The sequence below is a fragment of the Penicillium hispanicum genome (genome assembly GCF_028827665.1).
Source record: "Penicillium hispanicum strain IBT 35686 chromosome Unknown utg000006l_segment0_segment0, whole genome shotgun sequence".
In the NCBI taxonomy this organism is placed as follows: domain Eukaryota; kingdom Fungi; phylum Ascomycota; class Eurotiomycetes; order Eurotiales; family Aspergillaceae; genus Penicillium; species Penicillium hispanicum.
Genome location: NW_026623198.1, coordinates 1,505,215 through 1,518,008, shown reverse-complemented (window position 1 = coordinate 1,518,008; position 12,794 = coordinate 1,505,215). Strand labels below are relative to the sequence as shown.

General features: G+C 54.6%; 3 protein-coding genes across 3 annotated transcripts; 2 read left to right on the top strand and 1 right to left on the bottom strand.

Moving 5' to 3' along the window:
* Window positions 1–39: 39 nt before the first annotated feature.
* On the bottom strand, window positions 40–3,015 carry N7459_006894 (uncharacterized protein; the record flags this gene model as incomplete). The annotated part of the gene is made up of 1 exon (XM_056946062.1): window positions 40–3,015. The coding sequence occupies one exon, from the start codon at window positions 3,013–3,015 to the stop codon at window positions 40–42; it is 2,976 nt and encodes a 991-aa protein (XP_056798061.1).
* Window positions 3,016–3,968: 953 nt separating this feature from the next.
* N7459_006893 (uncharacterized protein) lies at window positions 3,969–7,473 on the top strand (the record flags this gene model as incomplete). Its single annotated transcript, XM_056946061.1, has 2 exons — window positions 3,969–4,244; window positions 4,303–7,473. The coding sequence occupies 2 exons, from the start codon at window positions 3,969–3,971 to the stop codon at window positions 7,471–7,473; spliced, it is 3,447 nt and encodes a 1,148-aa protein (XP_056798060.1).
* Window positions 7,474–9,977: 2,504 nt separating this feature from the next.
* Window positions 9,978–11,559, top strand: N7459_006892 (uncharacterized protein; the record flags this gene model as incomplete). The annotated part of the gene is made up of 2 exons (XM_056946060.1): window positions 9,978–10,427; window positions 10,525–11,559. The coding sequence occupies 2 exons, from the start codon at window positions 9,978–9,980 to the stop codon at window positions 11,557–11,559; spliced, it is 1,485 nt and encodes a 494-aa protein (XP_056798059.1).
* Window positions 11,560–12,794: the final 1,235 nt, after the last annotated feature.

The following is a 12,794-nucleotide window of genomic DNA, read 5'->3' as shown; positions in this document are numbered from 1 at the left end:
GACCGCATGTCCTCCTTCAGCCCCAAAGCACAACTTGTCTCAATCGATGATCCCCATTTCCTGCGCCGCTGCCATAGCTGCTTTCTTCCGCTGATTTTCCTGATGCTCCTTCCACCATCTCTGTCGAACCAGTTCGACCTCCGCCTTAAACTCCTTTCGGGTTTGCCCTGGTTTCCGTGCCTCCTTCTCTATCTTTTTCAATATTTGTTGGTTCAGGGTTATAAACCAAGTCTTGGGTACCTTGTTCTCTCTACGGCGTGCTTTCCACGTCCGGCCGTTGTGACGAACCTTCTCGCCCATGCCAACGGGAATCAGATCCACAGATCGAGGTACTACCTTTCTAGGCAAGGAGCGGTAGCGGGCTGAATTGGATCCGCCATCATTTTCGACTGCGCTTTTGCCTGCTACAAGTGTAGCTCCCCCGTCCACCTTTGCCTTCTTCGTTCCTTTCGTGTCCTCGTTTTCTTCGGTTTTCTGTTTCTCTTCCCCTTCATCCTCCGACTCTGATGGGGCCGGAATGTCTGTATGAACAGTCCCATCTGTCTCATAAGCGCCGTCAATCTCTTGGGGATGAGGATCATACTCGGGCGGTGGATGAGCCTGGCATTCAGGGCACAGGCACTCCCCTCCGAAGAGTCGAGTTGCGCGGTCTTGGGACCGGACCTTGCCATATCGGTAGCGAAGACGAATCTCCTCTCCTTTCAGGATACTCCTGGTGGCCCATACAGCCACGCGGTTGGGTATGGTGGTGTCATATCCCCATTCCGCATTGTGTGCCTTGCGGCAGGAGTGGTTGAACATGCTCAGTCCCGGAAAGAGATACAGGTTCATGAATGACGGATCCCAGTCTCTGAACGGTAATCTCTTTTTAATCCTGCGGTCTTGGTCGTCTGGGTGCTCGGGCGCTTTGTTATGGTCCGCAAACTGAATGTCGGGCACTCGGCCTCGACGCTGCTTGTCCCACGGTATGACATTTGTGAGCAATTTTCGTAGGACAATCTGGATCACCCAGGTATCGAAGGAGAGATCGCGGAAGATGTCGACGCCAAGCAAGGTGAGGATATCAAATGGCACGGTGATATTGCCGGCCATCGAGAACGGAAACCAGCTGTCTTTCCACCGCTGGCCGTCCCCTTCAAGAACGAGAAGCTCGTTGATCTCGTGCGGGCCAAGATCTGGACTATCTCGGCGACGCTCTAGGGTGATCTCAAAGACATTTCTCAGCAGCAAACTAAGGCCGGTTCCCTGTGTTTCGTTGCTATGGGCAAGATGCTCGATGCCGTTGTAGTCCATGATATTCGGCCGCATGGAATCATAGAGCCAGCTCCAGTTCTTCCCGCAAGTACCGAAATGATGGACCTCGCGCGCAATATTGAGGCAGGACCTGGATCCCACCGTCGGGCAGAATACTAACCCCGGCGTATTCGGACGGTGCGTCCAATGCTCGGCACAAGCACATACATCCCCATTGATCAAAAGCTCTGTATGCACGATCATTTGGCAGTTCTCGCATCGCCATTCATCCAGCGGCTTGGAATTATCCAGCTTCATCCGACGTGGGGGGAGATTACCCCGGATGGTGGGTTCTTCGTAATAAATCACATCCCCTTTTTTGATGTCGTCGGTCGCGAAGACTCCCAGGCCGTGGCTGTCTCGTGCGAAACAAGCCTCCCGGACTTTCGCCGGGACAGCATTCGGGTCATGCGCATCTAAATGGAAAAGATTCAGGTTGAGTGTGTCGAGAAATGTCTGGTCGGCGCGTTGCACGTCGTGTGTTTCATATGGATAGCTTCGATCCGCAGGGCTCCAGCCATGCAGCTTCTCGTACCAAAAGAGCTTCTGGTGCTCCATGTGGTCGCAGTAAACGTCCTCTACATCGGCGACTACATCCTTGCGTATCGCAGGGACCATCGCGTCGCGATGAGACGTGACGAGCTTGGATCTGTATTGAAGATCCTCCGACGAGTAATCTTTCCAGCAACTCAGGGCTATCATACTCAAGTCCATAATGTTGTCGATTGCTTGCAGCAGGGTGGGGATGAATTGCGCAGCGCCTAGCTCTCGCATGAGAAAGATTTCCGGCTTGAATTGTCCCTGGTTTGGAGGCGCGGAGTATTGAGGCACGGCTAGTAGGTGCTGTTCGATAGCGTGCCAGACGCGAGTATAGAGGCCCGGTTGTCGGCTCCGTTCCTTGATGCTCAGAAGCACGTCACAGAGAAGCTTTGCACGCCAGGCATCCCCGAGGGCCAGGTCGAAGTAGGCTTGTTGGTAATGGCAGTAGGCGCGGCTGACCCAATAAGCTGGATTATATGGACTCAGATGGACGGCAAAAGTGTACATGTCGAGCGCAGACATCTTCTTCGTCGTGGCGGGCTGCAAAGCATATTTCTCTGGACGTTCGATAGCCCAGTGAGAAAGGTCGCTCCGTGGCATAATCCCACAATGCCGCTTGATCTCGTCCTCGATCAAGCAATCCTCGAGGATATCGCGACTTCCTGTCGGCCGCAGCCCTCGTTCTTTCAGCTCCAGCCTGATACTCTCGGCCGTCCAAAATGCGACAGTGTGGATTGGACTCTCGCGAATGATATCGTCCCTCCAAGGGCGAATCATCTCCACCGTATTCCAGTATTCTCCCTGCTTCAGCGCCTTTGACTTCGTTTTCTCTGCATCTGCGCGTGAGAGGGGGATGAGCGGGTCCAGCATGAGATGCTCGTAAACGTTGCGCCCCAGCGCATGCGTTTCTCGTTCCTCCCCGGTCTCTGTCTCCGGTGCAGGAAAGGGACGATCGGCTCTTGCTCTCCATTCGCGTCCTAGAACCTCATCCGGGAGTGACCACACTTGATACGCAATCTTTGCGTCTGTCTCTGACACGTACGGGCCGAGCTTCACTTCGTCAAAAACGTCCGGTCGTGGTGGTCCGCCAGGGATCTGGATTGCTTCGACCGGAGGACGGTCTTTGAAAAAGCTCGAGTAACGGCGCTTGCGGCGGTTGTATGCGGCTTGCAGCTTCTCCATGATTTGCGGTGATATTTGTTGTGGTTGTGGTTGTGGTTTGGGGGCTTCTTTGGACAACAAACTTCCCATATTAGACCGGTTAGTTGCGTCAGTGACACCAGTGTCCGATTATATACCTTCGGGCAATAAATTCTATCAAGGTATAATCAGAGGGTGTTCACTGACATCTTCATGTACTCGGTCTCAAAATCGAGTTCTGCTCGTGTAGTTGACAGACAAGTTATAAGCCTCGTGCATCCTTTGGGAATGTCTGGGAGAGGACTTCAGGATGCTTCGAAGGGTCTGTGAACAAAGAAAAGCTGCGCATTTATTTTTGGGATGTGCTTGCTATTCTAGCTAAGATATCTTCGTGGAAACATGGTCTGATAGTCAACAAAGAATCCATCCAATCCTTGGCTCGGTATAACCCAAAGTCGCTGAAGGTTCAAAGAAACGTCAACAAAGCGACGCGGGCTTGAACGCATCCGGCCACGTTTTCTGGCACGGTAATAATAATACAAGAGCAGGGCAGCTTTGGGGCCAAGTTGGGCTCTGCGACCTGAAAATTCTAGGGCCGGGGGCCCTACTTAATTTTAATTATTTCTTATAGACCCGCGGGTGGTGATAGCAAGATAGGTATAGTTACTAGGTATATGAGCTGGATACATACAGTTCAGAGATGTCTTGGAAATAACACACCTCGAATCTAACAATCCAGGAATACTTGGTAAACCATGAACTCACACCCTTGCTGGAAGTACTTGTAGTATACAGCATGCATGTCGCTATTTTTGTGTCACAGGATTCGGTGGGGCATCGCAATGCGAGCTTCGTGTCGAAGTCTTCTTCCGCTCTCCACCATCTCTGCACAGCCTGGCCCAGTTTTAACTCTTTTAACTCGGAGCTGTCCGCAGCTTGCCCTGCTTCCTTCACCCTTCACTCACTTCCCTCCCCAGTCTGTGCGATGCGCAACCATGTACGGACACACCAACCAGTCCGAACCATCGCAGCCTGAATGGCGTCTGCCTCCACGTCGGCCTGTTCCACAGCCCGAGACAGCGCTGCCGCCGCCGCCGCCTCGCCCTCCAGCGATAGGCGCTGCATATTCGCCCGCGAATTTTGGTCCGATCTCTGGCTCTCCAGTGAATCCAAGTGTCTCGCCTGGGTCGGGACCAGCTTCGGATCCTCGGGCGTGGGGAGTGCGGTACAATCAACAGGTGCACCCGATACATGCCCCTCCACCACTGCCGGTGCGTTGAAGCGAGACCGCGCGCGCGAGAAAGCTGTCGCAACTGACATTCATTGCAGCCTCGACCCGCGAGTACCAACGAGCAGCCGTATGCCTATGCACAACCGCAACAACCTGTCGCAAACCCTAGCTTTCGACCCCCAGCTCCCGGCCATGGAGCTGATTCCTTTGCAGATGCTCTGCCTCATTCGCCCTCCAGCCTTCCGCCGCCATATACAGTATCATCATCTCCAGCGCCTGTCCCGCCTCCGCCCCCTAAAATACCCCAAGGGTATCAGAACCCGCCGGTGCAACAGAGCAGTCCGTCTCCGAGACCCCCGCTGCAGACACAGAGCTCAGGACCGCCAGTAGCAACAGGGCCATATGGGCCATCGCCGCCAACTTCCTTGGGCCTGAACACGGCCTCTCTGGCCACTTCGTCAGCATTAGGCCCGGGAACCCCCTCCGATTGGGAGCATTTCGGTCCAACTCCGGCCGAGGTCGACGATGCAGCTTGGTTTCCCCCCAGGAGGCCTGCGTCGCAGGCACAGGAGACGGTTCAAACTCCTCCGGGCTTCTCCACTGGCTTTCCAAACCCGGGCTTGGTCAGTCCAGCCAATAGTCCTTCGCCACGGCTAGACACAACCCAGCACATCCCCGTCACCATGTATTCGAATCAGGGCCCCGCGGCCCGACGAAATGACTCGATATCGCCGATCAGCCCTGATATGGCACATGGTGTGCAATCGCTCCCAGCACGAACAGACAGCGTGAATTCTGGGGTATCTTTCTCGGACCACGCCGAGAGCATTGACAATGTCATCGATGCATGGGTTCGCCCGCTGAGTCCGGCCAATCAGCCCGCTCAAACTACTCGTCCAGACCCAGCATCTCAGCCACAGCCTCAATCTCAGTGTAATCAAGGCATCCCGGCTGAGGACCCGAACCCGGTCCAGAGCAGCCCACCTCTTGCTCGGGATCTGGGATTGAATCAAAGCCCAGCAATCACCAACCCCGAGGTGCGAGCTGGTACAGTCATCCCAAAAGAGCCAGATCCCTATGAAGACCTCGACCCGTGGTTCAAATCCTCTCTCTCGCGCTACGTTGCGATGCTTCGTAAGGAGGCCGTGGCCGACTCGGATGAAGAACGTTACAAGATATTCACGGCTTTCATGTCCAAAGAGACCAAGCTTCGAGAAATTCTCTATAATATTGAGCCCGAGGCCCCAGTCACTCGTGAAGATCCGCCTGCCTCTTTGCCGACACAAAACCGAGTCCCTCCAAGTTCAAGAAACCGGGAGACGCCTATCGAATCTGGATTGATTCCAGTGGCAACCGAAGAGTTAACATCCCCATCCTCGACGACCGAAGACGGGAACGATGATGATGCGGGCAGTGAGTATAGTGCGGGAGGACGCCCCATTCTGGGCAAGCAAGCCCGTCGAGGCTCACAATGGATCCCAAATCTGTCGACTCTTCCTTCAGGTGTCGAAGCCTCAAATCGTCTCCCCGTGAGGGAGTCGATGCCTCTTGATGAGGCTCCTCAGAAGCAGGCTTTGGGGCCGCTCACCACGAACCCTCCACGGCCAATCTACACTCCCTTCCAGTACACGGAGGGTCCCCAGCGTGGCTCAGACAATCTTTCCTTCGACCGCCCAGCATACCAAGCCTATTCGGATTTACGACAGGCATCCGCCGTGAGCGGACGAGTCATGTCTAATGCTCCGCCTTCCACTTCTCGCTCAAGGTCTTCCACTTTGACAACTCCAGCCCCACGTGAACATGATGAGACTTTCCTCGGTCTTATTCGTCATAAGAGCACCGCATACCAATCGAGTACTCGTCGCAACACAACGCCGCTACCTCTCCTCCCTGAATCTCTTAGACAGGGTCGATCAGACAACGTGGTTGAAGATTTACGTTCAATGGTTTGGACCCCACTGGACAAACAGTCTGAGAGTTCATGGCATATCACCACTCGCGAAGATCTTGAGAAATTCCCTGACGACTTCTCGTACATTCAAAAGAGTATCGACGACTGGGAAGACACTGCGAAAGGCCGTCGTCAGCGGCTAGATGAAGAACGGACGACTCGTCAGGAGGATTCAGAAGCGCAGATTGATAGTCTTTTCAATGGAAAAGAGATCGGCTATGCGGACATCAATACTCTGGAAGAAGACTTCCGGCAGAGCGAAGCTCGAGTTCAGCTAGACGAAGAGCGGCAAGAAGTAGAAAATTTCATCTCGCAGGTCTTCAACCCTCTAGACGAGCGGCTCAAGGATGAGATCTCTGCCCTGCGAAAGTCTTATGATTCGGCTCTCAACCAACTCGATCGCGATCAAAAGGGCAAGCAATGCAGCCCATCTGTGACTATGAAGATGGTCAACGAAATACACAATAAACTCGAAATCCGATTTCAGAAGCGGCTGGAGATTGCACTGGACTGCGAACGTCGGCGCAAGAAAGCAGAACGCCGACCGCTCGTGTTCATGGGTGACATGGGCAGTCTCCGGAAACTGGATGGAGACTTCAACTTGATGGAAAAGCGAAACATTCTGGAAGCAGCCAAGGACCGCGACGAACGAGCCAATCGGCTTATGGATTCCTTCGACGATGCAATCCTACACGGGCTAGGTATGAATCAGAGCCATCTGGACGAGCTTGCGTCGAAGGCAGCCCAGCTAGATCCCACAACCCTCCGCGCTTCCGGACTCCCGGATTCTGAAGTCGAACAGATCCTCAAGTCGGCAGCGACGTTTGCTGCATCCCTCCGAGCGGATTCGGAGGCAATCATTCGCAGCTCCGGGGTTGCGGATATGATCCTCAACGATGCCGACTACAACATCTCCGTCGCCGAAGCGCGATATGCCAACTCGGAACCGGAGGTCTTCCAGCGGCTCGAGGTTGAAAAGAGAAAGGAAGATGAGAAGATCCAGAGTGATCAGGAGGCAAAATTGCAGAGTATCCAGAAAGGCCCCGAGGAGATCGATTCAGCCATCCAACGTCTCCTCCAGGATCTAAGAGAGACTCCCAGAACTACGCCTCCAGTCTCCTCCAGCACAGAACAGACGATTCCGGCCAGTCAGAGCGCCGACGTGCCGCCGATTGAGATTCGCCCTGCGACGGCCTCCCCTGGACCAACTCCAGCTCTAGCTGGCCAAATCCCGGATCCCGAGATGGGGCATCAAGAACGATTGCGCATCGCGCTGGAAAATGCAAAGAAGCGCAATGCAGCCCGAAACAACCAATGATCTTGATTATCCTGATTTGGATACTTGTTATCGAATTCATCTGACGGCTTATGATGCGACGAATTCCCTTACATGCCAACTATACCCTTCGTTTATTCTTGTTGCGTGTTGCATGGCATTCAAAGCTATCACGGTTCTGCTCTTGCCTTGTTTACTTTCTCCCCTAGGATACCCGCTCGTTTTTAGCTGTGGAATTTACTATACTACGCATTTCCCCTCTCCTTTTGTTATCATCGTCGGCGAATAGCATGTTGCTCGTCCCTGGTGCTGTAGACCCACTGGAGGCGTGTCAGACTGGAAGGCGCAGGCCAATCGAATCGAGGCTTATAATGTCGGAGTATTTTCCCCCGCGTTACACAGTCAATCATGCATTCAGGTCCCTCCTTTCCTGTCTTCCTCCCCCCAAAGCCTTTGGAGCAAGAAGAGATCTTGGATGTCCAGCTGAACTGTTGCGGCGAGGAAACTCTCCACAGATGGCCAGGTTCAAGTCTTCAAAGCCTGCCTTTTCGCACGGTGCTTCTGCCCATCCGCAACCAATCGCGCGCCACCCACTGTGGCTGCGCCATCAGCAGGGGCCAAAACCAGTCAAGTGATGCAGGCCAGAAAGCGCACAGACAATCTTGTCGAACCACCAAGTTGAATTGATCGATCTAGTTGATCACTGGAAGTCACAGCTCCTACGCCGCCCTGATCGGTCCAATGGAGTGCAGGCCAGGCACGTTTTTTTAGGCGCCCGGACACAGCGATTGGCGGCCGACAGCCAACCCTAGCCATTAGACGCCAATTCCTGCCGATCGACGCAAGTTGCACAGCAGACGTATTCTCCGCGCCTGCTCCGCAAAGCCGATGACAGTCTCCCTCCGAGATATGTTTGGGCCCCGGTGATTTGCAGGGGGGGAAGCATCTCCAGACCCAATACCCAGGCCGGCGGGCCCTACTATGCCGCACAGCGCATTTCGACGAGTCCGGATTCGCTAACCCCCCTGCACTAGACAACAAGACTGATCATCCACAAATTAACGCGCCATCGACCAAGCGACAATGCGCAGTGCAGGCGCAGGAGCTCTTGCCGCCCCTCCTTTGCTGTGCCGCGTGGGACTGCCAGGTCGTCTCTGGATCGGTGAACCTCTGCCAATTGCCCAGCGACGATATGCAAGGTGACCCTATGAATCACCAACTTCTGTGTTGACGATCCCAGCCGAGGTGATGCTGCGGCGTCTATGACTCTAGCTTTATTTCGCTCCCCCCTTTCTAGATGCATTCCACCCCTCATCTGCAGGCTTCGAGACTGCTTCTTCGCCGTTTACCTTTGCTCATTCTGGAAGGAGCCTCGGCCATGCTACATGATTTGAGCATTGATCATTCCAGGATCCCTTGCTCAGTCATACCTCAGCCGTTAGTCGCGTGTACTTGCCACTGGCACAGAGCAATCTGACGTTGATCGGACGATCATGATATGTTCGCGAATCCTAATCATTCTATTCTCTTGCAAGGATGCCCTCTGCTTGCGAGGGCAAAAACGATCATAAACAAGCCGAAGGTGGGCGGGAAGCCAAAGAAGCTGGTCCAGATTCCTTCCCGCTGAGGCCAGTCTATGCGATCGCAGATCGTGCGAGATCGTCAACTAGCCAACACCCTGTGCTGTGCCTACACCACCAATGCACCCCCAAGGATGCACATTCTCTGTGCCTGTCTATCCATGGCGGTTGTCCCTCTTGCTTCGCCAACGGCGTCTACTATACTATCCGGTGTGCACATCCTCTGCAGGGACGAAATGTAGACCCAGTCCATGGTAACCAGACAAAGGACTGGCCGTACTGCCAGCTTCGTTTCTCCACGCCTGGACCGATGGGCTCTTGGGGCGAGGCACCCACTCTCCGATCTTTCCACACCATCCTATCAGTGGGCCGTCTGTGCGCTGCGCGATGATGCTGATCAGTGTCATGGTACAAGGCATAATGCAACGGTTGAGGCTTTGTTAAAACATCCTCCCTTCGACTCCTGCGCCCCCCGTGTGAATCTTTCCCCCCCTTCTCCCCATCTGGCCGCCCTAGACCCTTTGTTTCCCTTAAGCGCCGTTGGCAAATCTCCTCTCTGCGCCCAACGTCATGATTTTTTTTTTCTTTTTTCTTGTGATTGATTTTCCACTTTCCTACCTGCGGTACCATTTTCCCTCGGGGCGGGACTCTTGACCCGAGGGGAACTTGGCCTCGCGGGTCTGCGCGGGCACAGCTGCCACAGCTGCCACAGGAGCTGCTGCCGCACCCCATGGAGATCGGGGGAAAGAATGAATCATCCACGCGATAGCCTGGACGTCGTCGTCTTGGATGTCGGATTATTTAAAGCGGGAAGGGGCTCGCTGTTCCATGGTTCGCGGTACCCGCTCCCGTCCATGGGTCGGAAGAACTCTCCAGTGAAGCCTTCCATCTCCATCCAGCATCTGTGTGGAAGTATCTTCTCTCGTATTCCCCCCTTCCTCTTCCCCTTTTCCCTTTCGATCGGCCATGTCTGCCCCAACGAGACAATTCCACAGGTTGTCTATCGGGCAGAACATGTCGCAGTCGCGGGCCCAGTCGACCAGGACGGCCCGCACGGCGGGGCGGCCTGAGCCTTCCAACGACGAAAGTGACCATGGCGAAGACGACGGGTCTTCTGTAGCGGAGAGTGCAAGTGATGAAGAGGAGGAGAGCAGCGACGATGGATCTACTGGCGCGTCGATGGTTCGGGCTCAGTCTGGGATCACCTACGATCTCCGCCATCTAGATACCGAGTCTGAAGCCAGGGCTCTCGTGGGCTTGACGGGACAATTCGATGTGGTCAATTGTCGTGCCTCGAGCTCCGGCTATGACTTTCAGCTGCTGGATCGACCGCAAGTCCACCTTGACCGGGACACCCCGACTTGTACCTGCTCGACCTTCCAAGGGCGGCCAGAGATGGCCTGCCATCACATCTTTGTAAGTGTGCCGGGCACTCTTACCCTTTTTCTATTCCCATCCCCCCTGTACAATCGAGAAAACTGTTCTGGTGGTGCTGATTGCTTTCCTCCTGCAGTGGCTCCTCGACCAGCTCCATGGCTCTTTCCTTTCCGGTCCTCCGCAGACGGAGGTGGCTCTGTCCGAGGACGGCCGCCCCCGTGTGCGGACGCCCATTGAGGACCTCCTCAAGGGGAAGCTAGAGGCAGTGGCGGATCGGCTGAACTGGCAGTATCTACGGGTCGAAGGTGACGGAAGGACGTCAGGCATGACGCGAGCCGAAAAGGTGCGAGACGTCTTCTCGGCCTTCAGCCCGAAAGTCCTGCCAGAGGACTTCCGACAGGATTTGGCGGTCGAGACAACGACGCAGGCGCGCACCGCAGAGCAGTGTGTGGTTCAGGGCGATTTCGAAGCGACCATCTTCCGACTTGCGGTTCACGACGACGGGTTCTTTAGCAGCTTGTGCAAGGCTATGCCGGCCGGTGCCTGTGCCGCGATTTATTTTGACAAGATTCAAGAACAGTTCCGCCGACTGCTGGCTGATTTTGACCGATACTGCGCGACAGGGGAGCGGCCGGTAGACCCCACCAGTCCGGGTGGAGGAATCGTCGAAGTCGACGAGGTTGTGCTGCACCTTCGCCGGGCAGTTTCTCGAATCCGTGCTAACATTGCCGCCCGCGCCCCTCACGGTTCCGAAGGCGCCGCCCAAGCCCTTGTGTCGATTCTCGAAACCGTCGCTTTCCGCAACAAGGATTCTCTGGATGGAAATAACTGGGGTCGCCGGTCTTTCCACGGCGAGGACGAGGACCAACGGAATCTATACCATTTGTTGATCGGGTCTGAGGATATGGACTTGGGACCGGACGCGGAGCTGTTCGTCCTCGACGCCATGGACGCCCTCCCTCCGTCCTCCCTTAGCCAGTGGAGCCATCATCTACGTAAGATCCAGCGCAAGATCGAGGTCAATCGGGCGCCCAAAGCCTTTCTTCTCAAGCTGGGAGCATTGGTTCGTGCGGCCGAGTCAGCTGGTCCTGGCGGTCCCTCCAGCAGTATGGGAGGGCAAAAGCGGCCAGCGGCCGGTAATTCTGGGGGCAATACAAAGCGTACTCGATGATTTGATGCCAACTGCATCTTCCAAGTCATCCCGTTATTGCACACATGCCGGGTCTTTGTTATTTCCATTACTATCATCATGTTTGGGCGGCTGTTGTGTTCATTCATTCAAATACCCCCTGCATTTCTTTCTTGCTTTGTCCTTTTCTACCTCCAGCGAAACAGCAGCAATGTACGTCCTTCGTTTGTTCAAGCCGCGGCTATCGGATATTCATGTCTTTCAATTAAGCTCGAATTAGTCTATGCACCTGTGTCCTAAGCACCCAACTTCCCAATCCCCACCCCCTGCGCACCCAGCAAACCTCCTAAATCCATGATCTCATCCTCGCACAAATTTACGCATTTGAATGTATAGTTCCCTGGAGAGGCCAGCATCATCACGTCAAATCCGAGGGCGTCATCTGTAGCATGGCGTCATACCAACCCAGCACTCCGGACTTGGGTCCCCGCGTCCACGGTCCGGTGTACACGCAGGACGTGTCACTTCGACGTTTTAGCTGTGGAAGTAGCCCGATTCGAGCAAGGGTTCCATGGAACAAGGGACGCCGAGACTCTGGGCGACCCACTCAACGCAGCCCGTTTTTCCCCCGAGTTTTTCATTTTTTTTTTCCTTGCTCGACTTTGTCAGGGGGAGGATGGTCAGCAGCCAGCAAAAAAAATTCTACGTGAGCAGTGAGAAATGATAATTCCATATTTATATGTGGGTCATCGCTAGAGGCGGCTATTGGCTGTGTACCGTTTAGCTCGCCGAGTGGGGTGGAGTATAGCGGAGAACGCGCACAACGTGGCAGCCTTGCTTGTGCTGTATATGTATACATCCACCTTGTGTGACGGGCGCAAAGCTGACTTCAAATACAGTGCTCGAGATGGGGAATCAGCTAGGGAATATAGTACTGAGGATTCCTTTGCTGTCTGTGCAGATCCCTCCGGCCTGACGAAATATTCAGCGCATGCCAGAGTCGGGGTCGTTCCGAGGGTGGTTGTTGGCAAGTCAGATTGGGGGCCTGCCCACTCGTGAACCGTGCGCTTTCCTGAATGGGCCAGGGATTGTGGATTAGTCCTGAAAAGGGGGCTTTATCTGCTAGCGTGCTTGCAGGTGGGGGCGTGTCGGGACTTTTTGGATGCGCATCTTGTAGCGGGTCGTGGATATCGGCGTTTTTGTCTGTTTCCTGGGCTTTTGACCGGGCATTTTAGGGGTCGTAGTGATTTGATTCAAAGCATTATTTCGTATCGTTA